Source organism: Chaetodon auriga, chromosome 6 (assembly GCF_051107435.1).
Source record: "Chaetodon auriga isolate fChaAug3 chromosome 6, fChaAug3.hap1, whole genome shotgun sequence".
Taxonomy (NCBI): domain Eukaryota; kingdom Metazoa; phylum Chordata; class Actinopteri; order Chaetodontiformes; family Chaetodontidae; genus Chaetodon; species Chaetodon auriga.
In genome coordinates, this window is record NC_135079.1 from 50,696 (window position 1) to 77,466 (window position 26,771).

Genomic DNA, 26,771 nt, shown 5'->3' on the forward strand with positions numbered 1-26,771 from the left:
TCAATAGGAAACATCTCTCAAACAAGCACAAAAATCAGGCAGAAAAAAAAACACATGCTTTAATCTGAAGCTGAAACTGATGTTTACCTTTGAGATTTAAGTTCACTTGTTCATTTTCAGCCATCTAACTTCATTCTTGTGCTGACTGGTTTGCCAGAAAGAAAATGAGTATGTAATGAGTAATGAATACTTCAATTCCACTACATTTCAGTTTCAGATTCAGATTAATAAAAACTGGGAATTTAGTTTGTTGCAGTACAAGCTGCTCAACACACAGTTAGAAAGATGGATGAAATACTTGAAAAGGTAAAACACAACAAAGTTACAAACTACTATAACAAAAGAGTAACAATAATGGTAAAAAAAAAAAAAAAAAAAAAAAAAAAAGTGCAAATGTGTATGTGCCAAGAGTAGAGTAAATGTGCAAATGGTAAATAAAAATAATAATTCAGGAGTAAAGGTAAAAAATGTACAATATAATCAAAATAATGCAGAGCACTTGGTCTCTGGCTGAATGTGCTCCTCCAGCTGGCCAGAACACTATGCAGAGAATGGGAGATGTCCACGATTGAGAGGAGTTTTGACAACATCCTCCTTTCTGCGAGTACACGCAGAGAGCCCTGCTCCACCCCAGGACTGAGCCGGTCTTCTAGATCCTTTCAAAAGCCTTCATGATGTATGAGGTCAGGGCAGTCAGCCTGTAGTCGCTGGCAGCACTGGGGCAGGCCTTCTTTGGTACAGGAAATATGAAGGATGTCCAGATGTCAGCTGAGGTTATTACAGATATCAGAGTTAAGATATCTGTCAACAAAGATCAAAGATATCAGTAATGGGACAATTTTCTGCAGAATGAGTACTTTTACTTTTCATACCTTAAGTACTTTTTGTTGATGATACTTCTCTACTTTCATTTGAGTAGGAGTTCAAATGCAAGACTTTTACTTGTAATGGAGTATTTTATGGTATTGTTACTTTAACCGTTTGGGATAGTTATACTGCTATAGGATTAGACTGTGGGGGGTCTTCCAAAGACCCGAGCTCCTCTGTTCTTCTCTACCTCTCCATCTGCACACTTTCATGTCCTACCAAGACCCGTTACTAACTTAGCTTCTTCCCCGGAGTCTTTGTGCTTTGTTGTTTTTCCTCGCCACTGTCGCCAAGTGCTTGTCGTGAGGGAACTGTTGGGTCTCTGTAGATAAAGAGTTTGGTCTGGACCAGCTCTATATGGGAAGTGTCCTGAGACAACTTCTGTTGTGATTTGGTGCTAAACAAATAAAACTGAATTGAATTAATATCAAGAGACATCAGTAAAAGTGAAGTGAAGAAGTTTAATTTATGATTGGTTTCATAAGGCATCGTTTAAAATGTGACCAAACAAATGTTTTGACATATCAGAGAGATAAATTAACTGAACTGACAATAAGTCTGTGGGTGGCTACATGAGCACAGACCTATTTAAACCAAGTGGCTCAAGCAGATGGTTGGATATTTTGTACATGGATTTGTTAGTTCGGTTTCAAAATATGGCCATTAATGATCACCTTTAAGTGAGTAATAATCATGCAACCTATTGTGTGTTTTAGCTGCTAGCTCCAGATGATGTGCAGGATCTTTATTTTAAAAAAAAGTATGAATAAAAATCTGATACGAGAAAGCAGAAATCATGAGAGGTTAAAGCAATGATGTAGATACATGGATGTTCTGCTCTCAGCATCGCAGCCTACTGGAGTCTGCGTGGAAGAGTCTTTTGAGGACAAGGAGCTGCAGGTATCCAGACAGGGGGATGACGAAGCTTTGTGTCACTGACCACCAGGTGATGTAGCTGAGGTTTGACAAGAGGAGATAATGGTCCTTTCCTTTCCTCAAGCGGGCAAAGTTGTAATGACGCCACACATGGAAGATCTGATTCTGGAGCTTGTGAATACTCTCCTAAACCAAACATTGCATAGTTTCATGTCATTTTTATGTAACTGCATGTCACAATATGCACCAGGCTCTTGATGATAGGTGTAATATACTGTAGTTAGTCTAACTCTTACAACAATTTGCCAACATCACCACTTTCAGTAATATCACTGGTTTCATATCTTTTTATACAGATGACAGTTGATCATGTTTTAAACATGTTATGTAGAATTTAGCTCCCTCTCTGAATGTAGCATCAGCTCAAGCTAAATTGTTTTGACTGTGCTAAACATAAGTCCAAAATCCCAGAGACTTGAATTGACACAAATACCTCAATACTGTCCAAAGTGCTGTTGAGGTCTTTCTCTCCCTCTTCCATCTCTTTCGACTCCTCAAAGTCTTCGTAAATGACACCAAAGTTCAGAAAGACCCTGATGCCTCCGAACTGGTTGTTGCCGTTTCCAAGACACATGCGGTAAAAACCTGTTGAAAGGAAACTGCAGTTACCACAGGGATGAGATGTAATTCTTGTATGTATATAATGGACTCTGCAAAGAGTTTCTGATGGTCCTACCTGTCACCTCAGTCTCAAAGTTCATTTGACCAAAGGCTGCCATCTTTGAAAATATGAGAACACCCTGTGGAGAGCTGACCGTCACAAAAAGTCGATGAGCATTGGCCATCCCTATTGCCCACTGTACCTGTGGTCACATACACATATTAAAAAAAGTCAACAAATCCCACAAAAGACCAAAACCAATCAATTTTATTTTATTTTGACTCATTCCCACATCCACCGTCCTGCTGCCACAAATACTTGCTAGCACAGTACTTTTTGTTCTAGGGACATTAAGTGTGTCCCTGAGAGCCAAACTCTCAGATGTATCGTTAATCACAATATCTGCAATAGTTCATGATTAATAAAAAGGTAGAAACATGGCTTAAGGTATTGATATTTAAAGATTAGTAAATAATTTCACCTTAATGTTTTGGCCTCTAATGGCTGCCAATCACATGTGATTTCCAATTGTGCTGTTCTTCAAATGACTGAACTGATCCACACAATCATAGCGTGTGTCAGCTGAAATTCTGCTAATGTTCATCCAAGGAACAGCACAACTACATTGTGTTGGATTGTAGTTCTCTCATGTTTTGATGATCAGCACTCATATGACTGATCATATGATTGTACTCATTCAGTGGGCATGGCACTACTGCCCCCCTGTCTGTTGTGTGAATAATTTACACAACAGACATTACTAAAATTGGCAAATTTCATTTTTTTTCATGCCAATAAAAACATAAACACAAAATCTTTGATTCCAGTTCTCAATAACTTACATGGTTTCATTGAAAAACATTATTTCATCAACATTTTTCTATCGATGTCTCTATTAGATAGATAGATACTTTATTCATCCCCAAGGGAAATTCACACAAGGGAACTTCACAAAAACAAACAAAAAAAACAAACAAACAAAAAAAACAACAACAACAACATACAAAATAGCACACAACCCACACGGAGCTGCTGGGAGGGCTGCCACTCGCGATGGCGAGACATGACTATTATATTATAGATATATAGACTATTATAATATAACTTAGTTATCAATATACTGTACGGCCATTTTTGTGTTTGTGCAAGTATGGGAAATGCACAAACAATGCAATGGAAACACCGACAGTGATCACAGCATAAAAGTCGAACTGGATCACCTTGAAAGTCACTGTTACAAACCTGAGGACAAATGGCACAAAGGCACAGAAACTTAAGCTACTGTGCATAAATTTCATGACAGTACATCAAGTTCTGAACATATTTCTTTGCAGATAAGATGAAACCCAGTCTTTCAAGTTTGCAGTGAAAATGCTCACCGTGTACATAAGGTAGAAGCTTCCACTCTGGTGGGCAAAGTGCCAGAAACACTCAATCCCTGCAGCAGGAACCTCAATTGAAAAGTCATATTTATCTGATCCCCTGAACAAACCTGCATCCACCTCATTGAGGGAAGGTTCAGACTTGCTGGCCCACACACAATGAGAGCTGAACAGTACGAGTAGAGTGTTCAACAGCATGACTGCAGCTCACTGTGGACGAGGACATGAAGGAGCCTGCTGCTTTCTTCTGTTGGCTTTTTGATATCAACTGGAAAGAATCATTAACCACATCTACAATCTATGCTTGTTAAGATAGCAATGAAAGTCAACCACAATCATACACTGTTTGTGTGAGCTAAAGACCTGAGGCCATATTCTTAAAGACTCCTTGTGCAAAGAGTTGCTCTTAGTGACAAAATTCCAAGAAAATTCTTAGAATTATGATGTTTTCTAAGAATTTCCCCTCACATTTAAGACTGGATCCTGGCAAAGATAGTAATTATTCACAAAGTATCTTAGCCCTTAAGAGAGCACTTAAGATGAGAAATTGTTAGGAGTCAAAAAGAGGACTTTTAAGAGTTTCTTACACAGAGGAGAAACAGGAAAGAGAAATATTCTCCAAATGCTTAATGAAACACTACAGATTAGATGGTGCCGGGATCATGTTTGTGGTTGATCTCATTTAAGATGCATTCACATCTCTCACCTGATGCAATAATGCTATGACCCCAGAAATCAAAGCCATTTTAACTGTAGCATAGAAGCCTCTCAAAATATGAAATAATGTTGGGCGCCAGACAGGAGAACACTCAAAAAAAAGAAAAAAAAAAAAATCAACCTGCCAATATAGCCCGACAGCTGGCTTCTTAGCTACAATACCACACAATAAAACACAACTAATCGATGCAGTTAGTTAGATTTCTTACATTCAATCAAACATTGATCAAAACATATGAGGTCAATAATCAAACTCAAATGTCTCTTAAGTCACAAATGTCCATTCATAAAACAGAAACCAAATTCAAATGAGATATTCAGAGAGTAATCACCAAAAAAAAAATCAAAAGTTTTTTAAATAAATAATAACAGATCAAATCAGTTGATTATGAATGCAAATTGTGTGTATGTGTACATGTGTGTATGTGTGTATAGTTTGTGTGTCTTTCAGTTCAGTTCAGAAGGATTAATGTGTGTTTGGGGGGGAATGAATATGATTGAGTTTAGTTCGGAGGGATGTATGTTTGAGAGGAGAGAAAAAACAGTGTAGCTTGAGGTCAGAAGTAAGGAGAAGCCAGGAGAGTTTCAGGGAAAAAGGGGACTTATCTGCTAGTAGTGCATCACCCAACTCAGACCGAGATATTTGCCACTGAATCCAAACAGGTCAAGGATAGTAGGATCAGCTTCTTTTCCGCCTGCTCCAGGAATCAGCTTCTCCCTTTAGTGCCAGTTTAACGCACAGTTCAACTTCCAGCCTGTCCTTAACACTTGCTTTACTTCACTGTTCTCTTTTAATTAATCTGGTAAATGAATTAAACTTTGAGTTATCTCCTTTTCTTTCTTTCTCACTTCTCACTTCATGTCAGTCCTCCTTCAAGCCTCCTTTGTTTGATTTCCCTCCTTTTTGTCAGCTCTCAGGTGTGACTGATTTGTCATCTCCCTCCCCCTTCTTTTCCAGCACAGGTGGAAAAGGGTGTTTTTTTATTTTTTGTTTTTTTTTTCCATTTCCTTTTCCCCTTCCTGCTACGTAACATTAAGGTATTTGGTGGCTAGAAAAGTGCAGCACTATAGGAGTGATGACTTGGGTCTGTCTCAAGCTTCATCAGCAGAGTGATTACACAAACAGTTACAGCACTTGCACAGCTGAATATTGTGGTGCAGTTCATCTCATTTGCACATTACAGGCTCACAAATGGGCTTTCATGGACACAGGTGTTATGCATTGATATAATTAACTGAACACAAAATGCAGAACACAGACAAAGGAGTACTGGAGGGGTGAAATGACATTTATTGTGACAAAAGTTTGGATAATGTTCACAGAGAGATGATCCAGGAGGGGAGCAAGCAGCTAGCTGCAGTGAGTCAGCATTTTCTTCAGGCACTGGACTGGAGCTGGGAAGAGGAAGCAGATTCAAGACACAAGGAGATGATCCTGAGGAACTAAGACAATCGTATAAGTTATTGCTTATGAAACAACATTAATCATTAAATAAATGAAAAACCAGTTGCATTCATTTCTTATGATATTATCTGCAGCTTTCCATAATAATTCCAAATGAAAACATTTTCCCACAGGCCAACAACAGCCAAAAAAAAAAATAATGATAAATTTCGAAGAGAAACCAAACAAGCCCAGTGGTAGCAAGAAAAGAGTGCAAAAAGTAAACATATATTAAACCTAAGTTTGCTGCTCTCTGATGCGCACTAGTCCAAGCCAGATACTTGAACATGAAACTAACACATCTTACAAGACTGTTTCAGGGCTCTCACATTGTGAACTGAGTTCAGAGTGAGATTTTGGTGGCGGGGGAGTGCAGGTGTGTGTGAGCGCGCGTGCGCTGTGTCTGTAAGCCCTGTTTTTAATCTAAAAACAACATTAAACATTAATACAAGAAAAATCAGTTTCTCATGGCTCTTATGCAGCTTTTCCAGAGGAATTTACCTGTCATGGTGTTTCATTTCATAGTGTCTTATTACCTTATATTCTTTCATTACAGCCACACTGTCTCTGCACAGAAGACAAACTGCTTTGTCCTTCATATCCATGTAGATGGATAGATAGATAGATACTTTATTCATCCCCAAGGGAAATTCACACTCCGCCTCCCACCTGCCTTGAAAACCCCTGTTTTCAAAGTCCACCTTCCATTTTGCCATTTTTCGGGGGAGAGGGTAACTGAAAGTTGACCACAGGTAACAAGCTCCATCAGGCTGCGGATGAACGAGTGGGGCAGGGACTCACGCACACAGGCCTTTGATTGATGTGCCAATGCACTGGCAGTGCATTGTGGGACTTGTAGCACTAGTGGTGCGTGCACTATACCAGCGGGCTAGCTCTAATAATAATTAGAGATTATCATGCAGGCCAAAGATAATTCCATCACGGGCCGGATTTGGCCCATGGGTCTTGAGTTTGACATATGTGTTCTAGATAGTTCAAAGTAGCCACCATTTGCCTTGATGGCAACTTCACACATTCTCTCAGCAACTTCATAAGGTCATCACCCAGAATGGTTTGACAAGGTGTGACTTGTCAAAAGTTCATCAGTAGGATTTCTTTCGGATGGTATTTGCATGTGTGGTTCCACCGTGAAGCAGGAGGAGGGTCTGATGGTAAGGGGGCTTTGCTGGTGACATTGTTGGAAATGTTTTCAAAATTCAAAGCACACTGAACCAGCATGGCTGCCACAGCATTTGGCAGCCATGTCATCCCAGCTGATTTGTGCTTTGTGAGACCATCACTTGTTTTTCAACAGGACAATGACCCAAAACACACAATACATGAACCCACCGTCTTCATCATCGCCAGAGTCAGAGTCCTGATTTGAGATGCTGTAAATCACCTTAATACTGGTTTCCCTGTTGTCAAACTGACCTCCGCTGGTCTCAGAGGCTGTGTTCTGCCACATTCACTGGGATGCTGCTGAAAACCTCCTCCTCCCTGCAGTCCAAAGCTCCTGCACTCCGCCCCCAGACCTCCCAGTCGGGGTAGAGTTCGCTAACTGAGCTAACTAGCTAATGGCAGCTACAGGTAGCAGCAGTTAACAGTTACTCTGGTGATATGGTGCTCCCTATTGGGGTTCAATTCTTACATATTACACTTTTTTTTTTTTTTTAAATACATGGCAAAATCTGCTTTGCTTTACAATGAGCTTCACAGAGCCGCTAATGTGATGGTAGCACTTTCAGCAAATAATACTAAATACCATTGACTTCCACTGAATTGTGAGCGATACCCTTCAAATGTCAGCAGATCACAATAAAAGCAGCTCTACAGACAGATTGCACTCAAGGAAAGAGGAAACATAACTTTTAGTGAATTGTGGATCAGCTATCCCCATTTAGTATCAGAGATTACAAATCAATCAAAATAAACATAAAGAATATTTTGAAGTTTGAGAAGTGTAAAGAAAGAAAGAAAATATATATTGGATAAAGAAATCACTTTTTTAAGGAAGAAAATTAAAAACCAGACGGTATTTTGTATTGTTATACTGTCTAAAGAAATACTCAATCACAATAGCAGAGAGAAAAATGGCCAGCATCCTTGTCGACTCATTTGTGGCTGTACTCATAAATGCAGACAGCTTGGCATGTTTTTTCACATCCTAATCCACACTGAATGTGTCAGCAGCGGGGCTTCTCATCCGCAGTGCAGGTCTTGGTGATGAAGAGTCTCTTGAGGAAGAGCAGCTGCAGGTAGCCAGAGGTGATGATGAGAAGGCTGAGGGCTGTTGACCACCAGGTGATGTACTGCGAGTTGGACAGTAGCAGGAAGTAATCAGCGCTCTTCCTCATGCGGCTGAAACTGTAGTAGCGGAACATGTGGAAGACATAGCTCTCCACTTTGAGACTCGCTTCCTGCAACAGTAAAACACAGTAAAATAAAAATACTGTAAGTATTACTAATACTGACATTATCATTATAAATTCAACCCTGTTTCCAACAAAGTAGGGACGCTGAGTAAAACGTAAATTGAGAGTATGAGGATCTGCAAAACACAGAAACCCCATATTTAATTGAAAATAGCACAAAGACAATATATCAAATGTTGAAACTGAGAAATTTCATTGTTTTTGAAAATTACATCCTCGTTTAGATTTTGATGCCAGAAACTTTTCTAAAAAGTTGAGGCAGTGGCTGGACTGGAAAAGCTGTAAAATGCTGAAATAAAAAACCTGATGGAACACCTCACAGTTAATTAGGTAATGTGAAAACAGGTGATTCACATGATTAGGTCTGGCACTACATTTACACGTAGCCGGCTATTTTCATGAACGGACGTTTCACTCTCTCCGTTTTTAAAAATAACATCGTGCACACATGTCCGTTTCAAAAAACTTTCCGTTTAGACTGGCCCGTGTATGTATGTCGTCAACGCTGGTGGTGTCGCGGACTGGCTATTCGTGTTGGAGGGGAGAGAAGTTGTTGCAAAATTGCTGACCTCCGAGCGCTCATTCGTCTCTGCTCCTCGATGTAATAGAGCAGCTGTATTTGCAAATGCAAACAAACGAAAAGGGTTTGCCCCAACATAAATGCAACTGCTACCCTGAATTCATTCATGATCACCATAGCCAAATGAAAATGTAAACATAGGTTGCAATTTGGCGCAGGTGCAAGTTCTGCTGCATAATATGAGTCGACTACCTAAAACTCAGTTTTTCTCCATTTATATGCAAACATGCAACCGACATTTTCCAAAATCTCCACTCTGGCCGGAGTTTTTAGAATGCATCGTTTTCAGAGGCGAATTCTCCATTTGCGTGTAAACGAAGTGCACAAACGAAGGGAAATATCTCCATTTTTCAAATAACCCTGTACGTGTAAACCGGGCCTAAAAAGAGCCTCCCAGAGAGGCGGAGTCTGTCTGAAGTAAAGATGGGGAGGGGTTCACCACTGTGACAGACTGTGCTGGAAAAAAGTGCAACAATTAAAGAATCTCAACGTAAAACTGCAACAAATTTGTGGATTTCATTGTGTACAGAACATAATGTCATTAAAAGATTCAGAGAATCTGAAGAAATCTCTTTTTTTAAAAAAAGGCTGGATATATATTTTGTAATCTGACAATTCATCTGATTGTATTTCCTTGAGAAAGGGGCAGGTAAAATAAGTTTTCTTCTCCCTGTTCCTTTCCAATCTATGTTGATTGATTGGAATAAACAAATAAACAAATAAATAAATAAAAATAAATAAATCTCTGGACAGAAGGGACGAGGCTGAAAGCCAACACTGGCTGGTTGTGATCTTCTGCATTGAAAACAGACTTGATTCTGTCGTGGACGTCATGGACTCAGGAACTCCACCACCGTCTGTGAGCACAGTTCATCGCTGCAGCCACAAATGAAGCTGAAACTCTACCATGCAAAAAGGAAACCATATAGAAACCAGATACAGAAACCTGTTCTCAGTTTTAACATTTGATATGTTGTCCTTGTGCTTTTTTCAATTAAAAATTGAATGTTTTTTCTTGGTTCACTGAGCCAGGTTTCAATCAAGCACAAGGCAGCAGATCTGCAGAAGTCTGTGTTTGTTCTGTTTAGGAGCAGCAGTTCATCCATCTTCTGTCAGAGAGCAGACGGTGGCACGGTGGCACAGTGGCAACACTGTCGCCTCACAGCAAGAAGGTCCCGGGTTCGAATCTCGCTGCGGGCACTGGGTGTGTCCTCCACCATGCTTCGGTGCCTGCTGCTCGAGGAGGGCCTTTCTGTGTGGAGTTTGCATGTTCTCCCCGTGTTCACCTGGGGTATCCTCCGTGAAAAATATACCCCCACTAAAAACATGCAAGAAGATCACCACCTGACCAATGGTGACGAAGAAGATGGGTCCCCGGGCGCCGGTCTGGCTGCCCACCGCTCCTGGTCTGCCGCGGAGGAAGGACGACCAGGATGGGTGAAAAGCGGAGGATAAATTTCACCTCGTGTGCAATGTCTGCATGTACGTGTGTGACAAATAAAGGGGAATGTCTCCCCCTGATTCTTTCTTTCTCATTGGCCAGATATTAAGACAGGAGCGCTGTATGAAATCCCTGCTGTCTCAGCTTAAGAAGCGCTCCAGCTCCCAAACAGAACTGCTGCTCCTCCAGCAAGAAGTTCAGAAAAACTGATGATGTTTTACCAATTGTCAACAGTTCCTCCAGACTGTACTGTATTACAATGACATTTGAAATTTGTGCTACTAATATTGAAATTACAATTACTGCTACTAACTACTGTTTAAACAATGAACACTATAACTACTGTAGTATTTTGACTACTATTAATGTTAATACTATTACTGTGATAAACTTAATTATCATGATGACCAACTAGCCTTACAACTTCTACTACAACTACTACAACAATTAGCATTACCATTACTAGTAGAGTTCTTATCCATTAAATCCACTAAAATGAATTCAGCAATAACTTGTGTCCCAGGTGCCACTGTCCGAGACATAGAGGAAAAAACTACACTAAAAACTACAAGTCCTCGCTAACGAACTGACATTACCAAAGTCATTGTACACTTCAGCAGGAATGACATCCGTTAGGAGCAGTCTGAACTGCTGAAAAGTGACTTTGGGCACATGTTCTACTCACTAAAAAGCTCAGTGATGCACATTTACATGTCTGGCACCATCCCCTCCTACTGCCGCAGGGTTGGGCATTTCAGCAGACTGTTGTCTCTGCACACATGCCTGTCATCAGCCTGCACTGTCTACACCGTTTCCTACATCGACCTCTTCTGGGAATGCAGGCAGTTATTTAGAAGTGATGGAATACATCCTAGTTGGCTGGGGGCAAAGCTACTTTCCTCAAACATCTCGTGCTGTGTTGCCCACCTGTGTGCTCCTTTCTCAGACGGTCAAAATATCTTGATTGCAACTCCTTCGGACCAGTCCCGCCACTATTGACGTCCCTGGGATCCTAGCACCAGTCACATTTCTTCCTCATGTCTCTCCATTGCTCATGTCATTCCTGGACCCTCTAACAACTCTAAACCCCGACAGCTGATACTTCTTCTTATCATAGGTCAACTATTAACTTTGGACCTGTGAACTCCTCCTGCAATATACCTATGATCCCAGTCCATTTAACTAAAAGGACTTCATACAGACAGACAGTTTTTAAAATTAAATTGGATAAATTTTCACTTTACTACAAGAGCCACACTCCTAAATCACAGAGGAGTAAATTTAACAATCTTGTATAGGTCCCTGCATCCAATGAGTGTTCTCAACCACAAAGCAAGACAGTAAATCTGCCAATGGCACTTTTAAATATCAGGTCCCTTAACAATACGACTTTCTTAATGATCTTATTTCTGAGCGTCAGTTTGATTGTCTATTTTTAACTGAAACCTGACTAAATACGGATGCACCTGCTGCTCTTATTGACACTGTCCCACAAAATTATAATTTCTCCATCAGACAGGGGAGAAGGGCTAGAGAACGGCCACCATGTACCGATTCTCTGAGCCCAAGAGATATTTCTGTTGATGTTTTTACTTCATTTAAGTATCATCCATTTATATTGAAATGTCACGTACCCACTCTAGCAGTTAAATGTGATCTTGCACATAAATAACAGGCCTGAATCTTTGGAAACTCTCCTATCATCTGTTGATGATCTGGTGGATAATCTAAATACAAAACTGCAATCAGCATTGATCATATTCCACCAGTTAGGTGCAAAAAAAAAAAAAAAAAAATCCTCAACAGCAAAAACCACTATGTAGAAAAACTAACCCTAAGTTCTAACCTGCAATGAATTTTATGCTTATTTTAGAGATAAGATCGCTGCCATCAAAATTGACATTACTCAGAAAAGGATAGACAATAACCACACAGTAATCCTCCAAAATCCAAGTGCACCATGCACTGCTTTACAGCAGTGGACTTGGAAATGAAAGAAAGTTGTCTGTGAATTAAAATCCTCTACCTGTGCTCTTGATCCTATTCCCACTACTTTTTTAAATCTGGTTTTCAAATGTGTCACAGAGGAAGTTTTAACAATAATGAATCACTCACTGGTCACAGGCACTGCTTAAAAAGACCATTCAGATTGGTCTGTCATCTCTAACTACAGACCAGTCTCCAACCTGCCTTTCCTGAGGAAGATTTTAGAAAAACTTGTTTTTAAGCTGAATGATTTCTTCTGTGATGACAGTGTGTTTGAAAACTTTAGGGTCCAGCACAGTCCACGAACAGCTCAAGTGATTGGAGCCAAAGTTGAGGGACAGAACATCTAAAACATCTGAACATCTAAATCTACTGACACTAAACAGCAAAGAACAGGTCAGAAACCTGCTATCAATGACTCCGAGCTAAACTTTGAACACCACATTAGAAATGTGACTGAAGTGTCCTTCTGTCATTTAAGGAATATTTGCAGAGTCAGAAAGTTTCAGGCAGACATGGAAAAGGCTTTAATCTCCAGCAGGCTGGGCGGCTTTAACACTCTTCTGTCTGATGAATCTCAGAAAGCTGTTGGTCAGTTTGAGCTCATACAGAACACAGCAGCACGAGTTCTGATGAAAACCAGACTGAGGGTCCACCTTAGTCCAATCTGAAAACCTTCACACTGGTCATCAGTCTGTCACAGAATTCACTTTACAATGCTTTTATTGGTTTTAAAATCATTAAAAGACTTTCCCCCGTCTTATCTGAAGACATGGTTAAGACATTTGTGTCTGTTAGGTCTTTTAGATCCTCTGACTCAAATCTCTTGAGTGGTCCTGAACCAGAACTAAAAGCCACAGAGAGGCAGCTTTTGTTAATTCAAACTCTGGACCAGCCTCCCTGACGGTCTGAGACGGTCAATATCTGTTCACACCTCCTGAAGGGTATTTTCTTTTTCTGCTTTTTTGTTTAGTCTCATGCTGCGGTTTTAATTCTACATTGTTACTTAATGTATGTGTATATGTCCCTTCTTTTCATTGTTTTATCGTGCATGTTATTATTCTTTGAGTTGTATTTTATCCATGAGTTGTGCTACATTAATTAAGTTTATTATTATTATTGCTTCAAAAGAAAATATAGCTTCATACACTGTTCTAACTATACAACTGTCATCACTGTAACTGCTGCTAGTACACAAACAGACAGAGAGATAGGGTGTGTGTGCGTGTGTGTACCATGTATTCCTTACATTGTGGGGACATAAATCTGTTTACACAGTGACATTGTAGGGACTCACCTTCCTTATGTGGACAAACTGCAGGTCCAAATAACCTAAATCATTATATTTTAGGATGAAGACTGAGGTTAAGATCAGGGCAACTCTCCAGGAAATGAATGTATGTCTATGTAATGTACCCATAAATTATGTATACACAACTCTGTGTGTGTGTGTGTGTGTGTGTGTGTGTGTGCGTGTGTGTGTACCTCGATGATGCTCAGTGTGTTGTTCAGGTCTTTGCTGGCTTCCTCTTTCTTCTTCTTCTCTTCTTCCTTGTGCTCAGCGGGGTCTTTGAAGCCATCGTAGTAAACACCGAAGCTGAGAAAGACCTGCATGGTGCCGAAGTGGTTGTGGAAGTTGCTGAAACACATCTGATAGAAACCTGTGCAGACACACAACAAGTGAGACAAATAGATAGATAGATAGATAGATAGATAGATAGATAGATAGATTCATTGATTGATCCCACTTCTGTCCTGAAGGTCAGACTGAAGGTTATTAAACTCAGCTAGCTTTTGTTTATGACAATTTCTACTCAGTAAAAAGAGGCACACCAACAGTGGTGGTGTGAAACTAAGTACATTTATTCAAGTACTGTACATGAGTACAAATCTGTGGTACTGAGCTCCTTCTACTCCACTACATTTTAGAGGGGAATATTGTACGTTTTACTTCACTGCATTTTTCTGACAACTAGTTACTGTAGAAATTCAGATTTTTGCACACATTTGAATGAAGCTGAAGTTCAGTCAGGACAACTATTCTTTCACGTTTCTGCCCGTGGTTTATTTCTGGTACCGTCGCTTTTGTTAACTGGTGAAAATAAACTATTAACACTCACATTTTTGAAAGCATTCTTAATTTACAGCATTTTTCACAACTGCCTCAAATTTTTGCACAGTATTGTATATTTTCTAATTTCCCGACGTGACGTTTCATTCCGCATTTGTTTGGTTTTATTATTTTTTTGGTCACACAGGAAGTGGAAAAATGATACAAAAGCAGTTTGACAGATGGACAGACAGACAGCTACCTGTTTCCTCCACCTCAAAGTTGATCTGACCCTTTGCGTCATCAACAGTCGACACCATCAGACCACTGGGAGCATTGACGTTGACAGACAGGTGTCTGTCATGGCCGACTCCCGTCACCCACTGGACCTACAGACAGACGTACAGGGAATCAGACAGACAGGAATTCTAACACACAGTTACATACATCCACATACTGTAGGAATTTTGCTTATATTTCATGGTTGAGATGATGAGTTCTTGGTTCACAGCTACAACAGTCTTACATAGCCAGACCTCGTTTTAGCAGGAGATTGTCTGGCTGCACCGATTATCATTCTGGTACAGGGGAAACCGTAGATCATGCCACGGTGCCCCTGCAAAATAGTGTCAAGGGGAACTTGTTTTGGTGGGACATTTGTGTGCGGGGAGGCGTAGTCTGATTCACAGGAAGTATGCTGTTGGTATAAGGTTGTTTAAGCTGAAATTCAATTCAAATTTTCCACTGCACCAGAATGATAGTAGTATAAAGAAGAAGAAGAAGAAGAAGAAGAAGAAGAAGAACATGCATTACACAAAATTCTATCGTGACTTTGCCAGCTGCCTCGCAAGGTAAAAGAAGACAAGAGAACCTGCATCTGCAGACAAAAGGCACCTCTGTAGCTGACGGGAAATCAAGTAATATTGTACATAACAACTCAACTGTAACTTTATTCAATGATTTTAGTGAAACTAACAATATGGGGCACTAAATCTGATGAATTTACTGTTTGTCAGACCACAAATGAAATAGAAATGAGGCTTGAAAAACGATAGATGCCTCAGCCGAGTGTTAAGGGCCGGGCCTCACTGATAACTTCAAAACAAAAACTTTATTCAATGGTTTTGGTGAAGTGGGATCAGACTTTACAAATATTTTGTGAGTTTCCTGATTGACAGCTGTTCATGCTGCTAACTGTAATTGCATTTTGCACAGAAACTTCAAAACTGCAATATAAAACGAAGTCATCAGTAAAGAAGAATTGCCTCATTCAGTGAAACAGGATCTAATACCAGTAACTACAGGACACGATCCAGTAACTGCAGGACCTCAAATATCCCTTACGTTGCTTTAACATTAATGTTGGCAAAACTGGTTTCTGGTACAGTGTACCTTTAAAGGCGGCAAACTGTCCTCAAACTAAAGTCCTACATTCTCCATGGAGACCTGAAAGCTCTAGTGACTGATGTTTTATGTGATTCTTTTAACTGTGAATTCCTTGTTCACTGTGTAGTTGTGTTGTTTCTGTTTGCTGACTATATTCTTGTGAATGTTCCTTGAAAATAGACCTCAATCTCTGAGACTATGATTAAGTAAAGATTAAATTTAAAAAATATGAATTTAACTGTATAATACGTATAAAAAGGTGCAAAGGACTCTGAAGTAAACAATACTGTTAAATGCAGTATTTAAAAAGAAAATGTTGTTTACAGTGTTATGACCTCTACTAAACGTGTTCACCAGAGGCTACTAACAGGATGTCGAGAGCATGCAGCTTCCACTATTGTGTGCAATTGTGTTCTGATAATGATGAAGAGCTGCGTCATGATGCATCAAGAGCAAGAGATAGTTTCTCCACAACTACAGACCAGACTGATGATAAATATTCATGGTAAAAAAAGAAAGTCCTGTCAGTTTTATTTTCAATGACAGATTTTTGTTTTCTCCTTATTGACCTAAAGAGAAACACTGTAAGATTTCTAACCATGCTTTCAGGGATTTAAAAAGTAAACATAAAAGCAATTTCTTACCATGAAGCTCAGGTAGAATCTCTCTCCACGGTGAGCAAAGTGCCAGAAACACTCCATCCCTGCAGCACGAAGCACCACAGAGAAGTCATACTGGTCAGTGCCCCAGAACAGCTCTTGGTCCGTTATTTTGGGGTGGGGGTTTGTTTGGGGTCCACCGCAAACCGGACCCCAAAACAAAAGGACAAGAAATAAGCAGGGAACCCTACACAACATGTCTGAAGAAATGGAGAAATGAAGGTGTACATAGAGTCTGTGTGGCAGCAAGATCAGAAATGATTAACTGGTGTGAGTCAGTGGGAAAACTGGGCTGCCTTCACAGATGGAGTCACAGTGAGAGAGAGAAACAACTGTTCACCGTGCCAGACTGAAGGAAGACATAGAAAGTATGAACACATGTAAAGTAAGTTCGCAGTAAATCTAGACCCAGGCACCGTGACTTTACGAAGAAGCAAAACTGTGGTGACTATGGGTCTGCTGCCATGCTAGACGCTCTGTGAAGTTGTACACAGCAGCGCTTTGGGCTACATGCTAGTGTCTGTGTTGTATTTCAATTTGAGCTAAAACATTTGCCAGACTAATTCACGAACAAAACATGGGTTCATTTTTAAGATAATAAACAGAAAATTTATTAAACCAAGTTTAAACAATGAAACTGTTCCTCGCTGCCACGAGGCCTGAGTCTCTTCCAGACTTCTCTCAGTCTCAGAACTTCCCACAAACTGAACAACAGATGTAGAAAAAAACCCAAATTAATCAAAATAATACTACCCCATAGTTCCCACAGGTCCAGCTGGAAATGGTCAACAATGCGACCAAAGAGTTTATGGTAACACCACAGCATCATCAAAAGTCAGATAAGCTTTTTTCACTGTGAGCTCCTGCTGGGAGACGAGGCTCCATCAAAAATCCTTCTGCAGGAGCTCGGGGGGAGAACGCTGCTCGCTGCAGGAGTTCAGCTGAATTACACACATGGGAAAGCTGAGCATTCGCTGATTCAGCACCGACATGTTCACCAATCAGACAAAGAACACAAAAAGTTCTTGCACAAGGCCCAGTGAGTATCCTGTGGTAACAACATCCAAGATGAAAAAGTAATGTGGCTTCAAGGGGAAAAAAGGAAATGAATTTTCTACCCTGATTTCTTAAAAGTTCCCTGTGGAGTCTCTCACCTCCCTTAGTGCCATGGAGCTGTGCCATTTATGAGCAGGTCCCAGTTATTACACTGATCCAGAGGTGGAGGTAACACACAGCAAAGTGCCAACACAAGACAAGGAAAGCGAAGACTGCAGGCAGGCCGGCAAAGATGAATGCAACCACAAAAAAGATTTAAAATACTTCAGTCATCGCTTGAAGGAAATGTTTGACAAGGAAGGAAATGCACTTTTCAGGGATTCACTGAATGTACCAATAACCCTTTGAACAGATGCACATTCTGTCATTTAAAATGGAAGAATTGTATATTACATTCATTGTGACTTCACAGCTTTGTGTTGATGCAGATCAACTTCTACACGCTGTACACCAAAAACATGAATTAGAGCAGTGGTTTCCAAACACCTGAGGATAAATCTACGATCATTAGTCAAATAAGAATTTGTGCAGTCAGTAACTTCTCCAAGAAGATCCAGCATCTTAATGAGCAAATGAAAACCATTCAGACTCCAGGTCAGTTGTCAGACGGAGTGTTAGGTTCTCCTCACTTCCAGCAGCATCAGCCTCACGTCACTCGGGGCCACATCTGAATTTACTGCATTAGCGACGAGGACGATGCCCACTGAAGGAGACCAAACATCGCTGCTTCCAGGAACCACAGCCGAGTCTGAACCTGGTTTCTCTAAACCTGGTTTGTCTGACTCAGAGATGTCCTCCAGGTAAACAGAAACTGCTGAAGGCTCCGGCTCTCTGCTGGTTCACCATGAAAGAGCACCGCTGGTTTCTTTTGATTCATTCCACTGCGCAGTGTCTGAACCACAGCCATTCACACGGAGAATGTCGCCCCGCCCCTCCAGGTGCGCTTAGGGAGGAAGGTTGGTAGCTTGAGTCCAGCGAAGGGGCTGATCCACATCAGTGAAGGCTGTCCTCCAAACACCGACCTCAGCCCGGCCCAGCGAGTCTGACGCTCCCACGTCGGCTTCTCATTTTTCAGGCGCTCGATCTCCTGACGCACACAGACACAACCTCATTACACACACCTTCACGACACACAGATGAACAGTCTCACTTTCCTCTCAGAAGGTAGACAGCTTTGACAAACTAGTATTCATAGCCCAGCAGAACATACAGAACATGTGTTTGTGTACTCACCGTCTCGTCGTTGCAGATGGAGTGTAGCTGAGTGCTGAACATAACTGCTGTGAAGGTGAGGAAGAGGAGGGCCTCCATGCAGAGGAAGATCATCAGCATCATGGTCACAGGAGGAGAGAAATCACTGCACTCTGGCCACAGAAGAAGATCACAGTATCATTATGAAGTGCAACCAGCTTCTGTCACCACCGTCCAGGGTATCATTTCAAATTCTCTAAATACTGCCTGAGAACTTTGCTGAAGAGGAAAAAGACCAAAACTGGCAACACGTACTTGAGTTCTGATGGCCAGCCCTATATCAGACACAGACAGCTGAAGAGAGAAAAAACATGAAGTTTTAAAGGTCACCTCTCCACTGGACCCTGATGCAGGTGATGAACTGGTATCCACACAGAGCCAGAGCGTGACTGGAGATCACTGCGATGTACATCTGTGGACAGAAGAAACGTCTCAGAGTCTGAGCACTCTAACAGGATTCAAGGATACAGATTTTTCCACAGTTTCAGAAATCATTTACTGAGATGAGTGACACGAGAGTTTAGATGCTGTTCATGGCAAAAAGTGAGAAATTTCATTCCGTAAAGTATGTGCACCAACACTGGCACTTACAGGTCTGGTGTGTAGGATTTAGAGGGCTCTATTAGCAGAAACAGAATATAATATTCATAGTTATGTTTTCATTAGGACAGAATCACCTGAAAATAAGAATGGTTGGAATGGTGTCAAACACTGGGTGTCCCCAGAACTGAAAGCTCTGCTGAACAAGAAGAAGAAGGTCTTGAGATCAGGGTACAAAGTTGAGCTGAGGAGGTGCAGAAGGAGCTGAAATGGGAGACAAGTCTCTCCCCCAGCCCAGTACTACAGTTTGCATATCAACTAGGCATTGGTTTGGAAGATACAGTCATCGACCCGTTCCACTGATCTCTTTCTCACCAGGAGAACACTGGGAGCACATTGAGGGTCATGTTTTTTGACTTCTCCAGTGCTTTCAACACAATCCAACCATCACTGCTCAGGGGTAAGTTGGAAGGAGCTGGAATAGACTGCCATCTGGCTGTGTGGACCATCGACTACCCCACCAACAAACCACAGTATGATGTGTTCACCTTAACCACAAACTGGACTGGACAAAAATCACATATGTCCTGTACAAGAGGGGGCAAAGTCATCTCCATCTGCTTAGAAGACTGAGGTCCTTTGGAGTGTGTGGGACACTGTTAAAAACACTGTATGACTGTGGTGGCATCTACAGTCCTTTACGCAGTGGAAAATCTGAGAGGGACAAAGACTGAACAAACTGGTCAGGAGAGCTGGCTCTGTCCTGGACTGCTCTCTGGACACCATCGAGGAGGTGGGTGAGAGGAGGATGTTAGCCAAGCTGACATCAATTATGGGTAACCCCTCTCAGTAGGGGGCTTAAGCAGCTCCTTCAGCAACAGACTGCTGCATCCAGTCTGCAAGAAAGAACGCTACCGCAGGTCCTTCATCCATCAATGTAGCACTGTGTTGATGTTGTTTCCAACTTCAACATCACAGACCTACTGTTTTTTTTGTACTACTGTTATTAATGCTAATATATGCTCAAAGTCTTTACATCTTGTGCAAATTTTACTGTGTTGTATATTTTTTCAACTGTGCAATAGTACAAACACTGTATTTATTATCCATATTTTGTTCATGCAACAGTATTTCCTCAAGTGCAATTCAACATGTGGCATGGTTAGATTACTCATAAAAATGGCAACAGTCTTTTTATAATCCGTACATAATGTACATATACATAGTTGATTTTGTATTTTTTATCCTGTATCCTTCTATGCCACTGCTTGTTTTGCCTTTGATAACCCAAAGTAAATCAGTAGCTGTTCTTGAACCATGTGGAGTACAGGCAAGGTTCAAACTTTTTGGGTCATATCCCCTCGCACCTCGCACTGAAATCCTTGATTTGAGGTATCCAGAGCTGGAAATAACCCACTCAATGGAATATCAGCATGTTCATTGTGATTGGCTTGCTCTCTTCACACACAAGAAGAGAGTGAGTCCCTTCTGTTAAACTCACGACTGTTATTAGCTTCTCTGAGACTCCACAGAGTAACTGGACAGAAGATGGCATCACTCATCTGTGGAAGCAGCAACAGGAAACACAGAGGACAAGCAGAAGACGCGCACATAGCCTGCTAATTTGAAAGCAGAAAACATCTTTCTGTGGATTGTTTTCATGTTTTGGACTAAATATTTTTACTGCAGTGGATCACCTGGGCTGGATCACTGAGAGAGGTCACCAGTGAGTTGCCTCAGCTTTCAAAGCGGTTGTTTGTCTGCTGTTGGCGCTGTTTGTGCCTCCTGTTGTGATTGTATCTTGAATGTTTTTTCTGTTAATCGACTAATCCTTGCAGCTCTGGTTATCACAGCTGTGTAATCTCACAGTTCTGATATTATTTAACTATTGATGTTTTTAACAGTTTTTGGACATGACACAGAGGAAGAAGAGGCTGTGATCCACACACAATACTTGTTAGGAGATACATTCGCTGTTGGTTTGGGTCTTTTGAGGGATTTGCTAACAAGGGGAAAAATATAGGATATCAACAGACACATACAGCTAAAGCATGACGTCCATCTTTATCAATATGAGACATGTTAAAAATTGTCAGTAAAAGCAACTTGTGGTGTACAGCCTACACTCTAAACACTTCTCAAACTATTAACACTACAACCCTGTCTCCTACAAAGGTGGGACGCTGTGTGAAATGTAAATAGAAACAGGTGGTGATGAAATCATCCCCAAATTCTTTGCAGTTTTATGTTGAGAAACATTATTCTTAAGTTGTTGCACTGTTTCCCAGCACAGTCTGTCACAGTGGTGAACCCCTCCCCATTTTTACTTCAAACAGACTCCGCCTCTCTGGGAGGCTCTTTTCAGACCCAATCATGTGACTCACCTGTTGCCACTTATCCTGATTCACTTTGAGATGTTCCACCAGGTGTTTTCTTTTAGCATTTCACAGCTTGTCCAACCTTCTGTTGCCACTGCCTCAACTTTATAGAAACATGTTGCTGCATCAAATTCTAAATGAGGAAATCATTTTCAGAAACAATGAAATTTTTCTGTATCAACATTTGATATGTTGTCTTTGTGCTATTTTTAATTAAGTATGGGGTTTCAATGTTTGCAAATCATCACATTCTCTTTCTATTTATGTTTTACACAACATCCTAACTTTTCTGGAAACAGGGTTCTATTATTGCTACTAGTACTGAACACAGTCTACACTATTCACACACAGATTCATCACCACTGTTTCGTCCTCGATCAGCAGCTGCTTCCAAGAGTCGAGATTGAACATTAAAAAAAGAAAAATCTGGGAGTCATTTAATGATGCAATTGCAAACCAACGAACCATTTAATCATTAGCAACAAATGCCCCTCCCATTTGCCTCTAACATCTAAATGCTCTAATAATTCTCTTCCTTTTCTTTCACTTCTCAGCAAAACAAAACCAACAAAAACATCTCTAGTTTTCCATAATACACAGCATGTGTCTGGCTGTCCTGTGTGAAAGTCACTGAATAAGGCAGTCAGGTAAGTATGTAGACGACAGTAATTGAACTTACAGTGAAAAGGACAAAGAAGCGCTGGTTTTTCTCTCCGACACAGTTGTTGACCCACGGACAATGATGGTCCATCTTGCGGATGCAGCGCTTACAGATACTGTAGAAGAAGAAGAAAATATGGCAGCATAACTTCCAGACAAGACTAACTTAATATCTTGAGAGTCTTTCAAAACAATCACCTCAGTTGCCTTGTCAATATCTTAGCATATTTTAAGTCACGTCCATTGTGGATGGTTATTTTCTTGCAGTAAAACATTTTCATAAAAATTTCATTTCAAATGTTCTTTCTTATCCTTTAATGCATAAGAAGATTTCAACAATGCCAGCACGACAGTTAGAGACTAGCTGGTAAAGAAACTGGATATCAAGCTCCTAAAGAGACAGATATTTTTGTCAGGAGTTGGTGGAAACCAAAACTGTGCTAAATGGAGAGTGAATGGTTTACTGACGTTCATCAGGGGACACAAATAATGCACCAAAGGGAAATGGCACTCTGCAGCTGCTGGGTGTGTTGACAGCCTGCCATTTGTGGCAATGTTTTGAGACAATAATATCCCCCCCCCGAAAAAAAAAAAAAAAAAAAAAAATCAATCAACACAGCTTTAACCTCCCTCCATGACTCCTTCTGACCTGCAGTGATGAGCCCTCTCAGGTTTGATGCTGCAGCATTTTGGACATTTGTAGATGACTTCGCCTGGCTTCAGCTGCAGACTCTCCATGTACTTTTTTGTGGCATTTCCTTTTGGAACAGCTCCCTGAGGAGGAGGAGGGAGGAGACATGCACAATGAAAAGAGAAAACTGGGAAAATCTTGAAGGCTTTGTTCCATATTAGAGCATCTATTTTTCAGCCAAGTGGTCAACCCTCAGCTTGCTCACCGGATCGGTCAGCATAGTGCGCAGGTGGGAGGCCAGCGCCAGCACTGCCAGGCTGTTGAAGACCACCCCGTTGACCACAGCATACCAGAAGCTCCTGGAGGGCAGCAGCATGACGAACGTGACCACAAAGTCAGCAAAGAAGACCAGGAACCAGGTGATGAAGGCACACACCATGCCGCAGCAGTCCTGGATGAACCACAGCTGCTTAATCTCGCTGCGGGAGCTCTCTTCCACCTCTTTCCCATCCAGCAGGGGGCGCTGCTGCTCCACGTCTCTCTGCCTGTGGCCTGAGGACATTCTGCTCTGATGGAGGTAACGGGCAACAAAAATAAGAAGTAACTAAAATGAGTTTTTACTCATAGTTTACTGACATTTCTCAAAGATCAGAACTATTTAGACCTTTGGATTTCAGCTGTAAATAAACAACATTTTATGCCAAAGTTAGCGACTGGTTGCGTTAAGAGGTGAGTCAAATTACTCTGCAGCTACAGTTCAACTGACAGATTTTTTGAAGAGGCCCTACATAACACCTAAAAATGAGATTTAAATGATTCACAGTTTCCTTCAGAATGTTATTCTCGTCATGATGGGAGAGCTGTTCAAACAGCATCACAGCACACACTCTAGTTTTTACACTTACAATAAAACAAAATTTCCCTCAGAAAATGCAAAATCACAAATATGTGCACAACTAAACTTCACGAGCAGAAGTATTTTATGTACTGCTGAAGAAAATACACCGTGATTAAAAAGCCTGCATGTAGTCACGTATCAGAAGGAAATCAAGCCTTGTATCATGACATCCCAGAGAAGACACATTTGATAAGTCCAGTAATGAAGAACCAGGCAAGATGAAGAACAAGTGAAGATGAAGAATCAGGGAAGATGAAGAACCAGCGAAGAAGATGAAGAACCAGTGAAGATAAAGAAGCAGTGAAGAAGATGAGGAAGCAGTGAAGATGAAGAATCAGGGAAGAAGATGAAGAGGCAGTGAAGAAGATGAGGAAGCAGTGAAGATGAAGTTGAGATGAGTACTTACTTGAAAGTGCCTCTAACCTTTCAGCATTTTCTCCTCCAGCTGCTTCCTGGTGTCATGTCGCTGCAGACAGCAGACATAAAAGCAGTGATAAAAGTACTGTAAATAATAAATTCAAGGTACTTGAATATTCAACCCCATTTTCATTCATTCATTCATCTTATATACCCGACTATCCCTTTCGGGGTTGCGGGGGGCCGGAGCTTATCCCAGCTGTCAACGGGCGAGAGGCGGGGTACACCCTGAACTGGTCGCCAGTTGATTGCAGGGCAAAATGTAGAGACAGACAACTATTCACACTCACACCTAAGGACAATTTAGAGTCAATTAACCTAATGAGGGGTTAATTGTGGGAGGAAGCCGGAGTGCCAGGAGAGAACCCACGCATGCACAGGAAGAACATGCAAACTCCACACAGAAAGGCCCTGCCCGACCCGAGGATCGAACCAGCGACCTCCTTGCTGTGAGGCACGCGCACTACCTGCTGCACCACCGTGCCGCCCATTTCCTATTTTATGAAACTTTATACATTTAGTCCACCACATCTCAGAGGTAAATATTGTACTTTTTACTCCATTACATCTGTCTGACAGCTTTACTTACTCTTCAGATTCCTTCCTGTCCAGTGAAAAGCTCGTATCTCCAGATGCGTTGATGCTGAATGTTTGTGATGAACTGAAGGATGAAGAGTTCCTTCATGTCTGGAGAAAATTCTCCTCCTTCTTCTACTCAATAAACTCTTTAAAAAGCCTCTTGGATCAGCTGAAAATCATCGTCTCAAAGCTGAAAACAGCCTGTTTTTCTGAGCTCGTCACACTTTTTGGAGATACGTGGTTCTCACAGGACGGCCGAGCTGCAAACATGTGATGATCTTCTAGAATCTGAAGCATTGATGAAGATTAAAGCACCAACAGGATATAAAGTAGTGCAATGAGCTCAAGCTGAAATATCTACAGCAGTAAAACACATGAATGCAGCAGGAATATGAATCCACAGACAGCAGACAGAAACACACTGACCGCAACGCTTTACTGACACACCACGAGTTTTACGTTGAGTACTGCTGATCATACTTAGGTTCTTTTACTTTAGTAAGCATTACTATCGCTGAGCAATAACGTTAGCTGCTGCTAAATCTTGTTCTCTTTCATCAACGTTTCCTTTAGCCAGCTGCTAGCTTTAGCCGTAGCTTTAGCTGTAGCTTAACCTGCGTTCTCCCAGTTTGTCTACAACGTTTTTCAAAATAACGTCACATCAGACTTAACAGGAGCTCGCTAACTTAACTATAACCTACCAGCCACCGAACAACCAGCAGCTTAGCACGTTACAAAGAGTAACCTTGAGGGAAACCGTCTACTGTTAACTTAGTAAACTGGTGATAAACGGACATGTTTTAATGCCTGAAGCACAGCAGCAGGAATATTCAACAGCTAGCTACACAACAGTTATAGCCAACTGCAGCTAGCTCTCAGCTAATAGATAGCTTAACTTTAACAACGAACTCTTCTTTTTAAATATCCAGCACCTGGCAGGAGAACACACACAAGACTCGTAATTAAAGCAGCCAGACCATTAATTGTGAGGGTGATGATCCCATCGGAATTAATAAAACGTTGGTTAACGAGCAACATCTTCATGAGACTAACAGGTTCAGCATTTTATAACGCCAACATATGGCTGTTACTGACATTCAGCTCTGGGAAGTGTGTTGTCGTACCGCAGTCTTATTATTCCAGCAAACCACAAATGAGTTCCTGGTCATCCTGGTTATCCTAGCAATTCATCTGACATAGTGGCCCCATCCAGGACTGTCTCACCTACTGCGTGTGTTCTCATAGAAGAGCTCCGGAAAGCCGCTATGCGGTTATCCAGATTTACACTTGTCAAGGCAAGCAGTTAGGCTTCACCTGTCCAGCATCATCTCCAGTGAAACCGAGAAACACTGTTTCTAACAAAGCGTAAAAGTCACCTTTCCTGTTTTCGGATGTAGGATTAGTTAATTATCGCCCCTTGTGGCTACTGGGGAAAAACACACGCTACAACCTCGACCCAGGCTCAGGGGGGCAGTAATGAGCCCGTTCCTGCTGCACAATGAGGCGGAGAAGAAGGACAAATCCGTAGATAAGCGACACAGAGGCCAAGTTTCTGCTTTAGCTGAAGGGCTTTGAAGAAGTATTTTTCGGTGTATAAGAGGAAAGACTTCAGGAATGAAGACCGGCTGGTTGGTTTCATAAATATCCTTCTGGGCAACTTCCGTCACAGACACTTTGACGTGGGAGTTTCCGGTGTCGTCATTTCTTTGCTGCGTGTCACATGTTCTATGTTCCTCCTCTGACCAGCGTAGTCGCTCCTCTCTCCCCTCCCGTAATGTTTTTTTAAATGTATTTTTTTTGTGTGTGTGTCATTTTGCAGCTATTTTATTATTTTTCCTCTGTCACGAACCCCCGTTACCAAAGTATTTGTATTTCAC

General features: G+C 41.3%; 3 protein-coding genes across 12 annotated transcripts; all 3 read right to left on the bottom strand.

Moving 5' to 3' along the window:
- Positions 1-1,707: 1,707 nt before the first annotated feature.
- LOC143322700 (transmembrane emp24 domain-containing protein 6-like) lies at positions 1,708-3,984 on the bottom strand. Its single transcript, XM_076734067.1, has 4 exons — positions 3,784-3,984; positions 2,480-2,606; positions 2,237-2,388; positions 1,708-1,929 (listed from the first exon to the last, which is right to left on the bottom strand). Exons 1-4 carry the CDS (start codon positions 3,982-3,984, stop codon positions 1,708-1,710), a joined length of 702 nt encoding a protein of 233 aa, XP_076590182.1.
- Positions 3,985-5,787: 1,803 nt separating this feature from the next.
- Positions 5,788-16,832, bottom strand: tmed6 (transmembrane p24 trafficking protein 6). The gene is made up of 4 exons (XM_076732909.1): positions 16,470-16,832; positions 14,702-14,828; positions 13,875-14,050; positions 5,788-8,367 (listed from the first exon to the last, which is right to left on the bottom strand). Exons 1-4 carry the CDS (start codon positions 16,680-16,682, stop codon positions 8,134-8,136), a joined length of 750 nt encoding a protein of 249 aa, XP_076589024.1. The 5' UTR covers positions 16,683-16,832; the 3' UTR covers positions 5,788-8,133.
- Positions 16,833-17,070: 238 nt separating this feature from the next.
- Positions 17,071-26,599, bottom strand: LOC143322038 (palmitoyltransferase ZDHHC7-like). 10 transcript variants are annotated; one of them, XM_076732899.1, is made up of 8 exons: positions 26,019-26,599; positions 24,305-24,364; positions 23,266-23,568; positions 23,019-23,143; positions 22,389-22,485; positions 19,122-19,203; positions 18,774-18,904; positions 17,071-18,627 (listed from the first exon to the last, which is right to left on the bottom strand). In XM_076732899.1, the coding sequence occupies exons 3-8, from the start codon at positions 23,560-23,562 to the stop codon at positions 18,448-18,450; spliced, it is 912 nt and encodes a 303-aa protein (XP_076589014.1). In that variant the 5' UTR covers positions 23,563-23,568; positions 24,305-24,364; positions 26,019-26,599; the 3' UTR covers positions 17,071-18,447. The 10 variants fall into 10 exon arrangements, with proteins under 10 accessions (XP_076589014.1, XP_076589020.1, XP_076589016.1 ...); XM_076732905.1 differs by having other exon boundaries at positions 26,271-26,322; XM_076732901.1 differs by having other exon boundaries at positions 25,990-26,322.
- Positions 26,600-26,771: the final 172 nt, after the last annotated feature.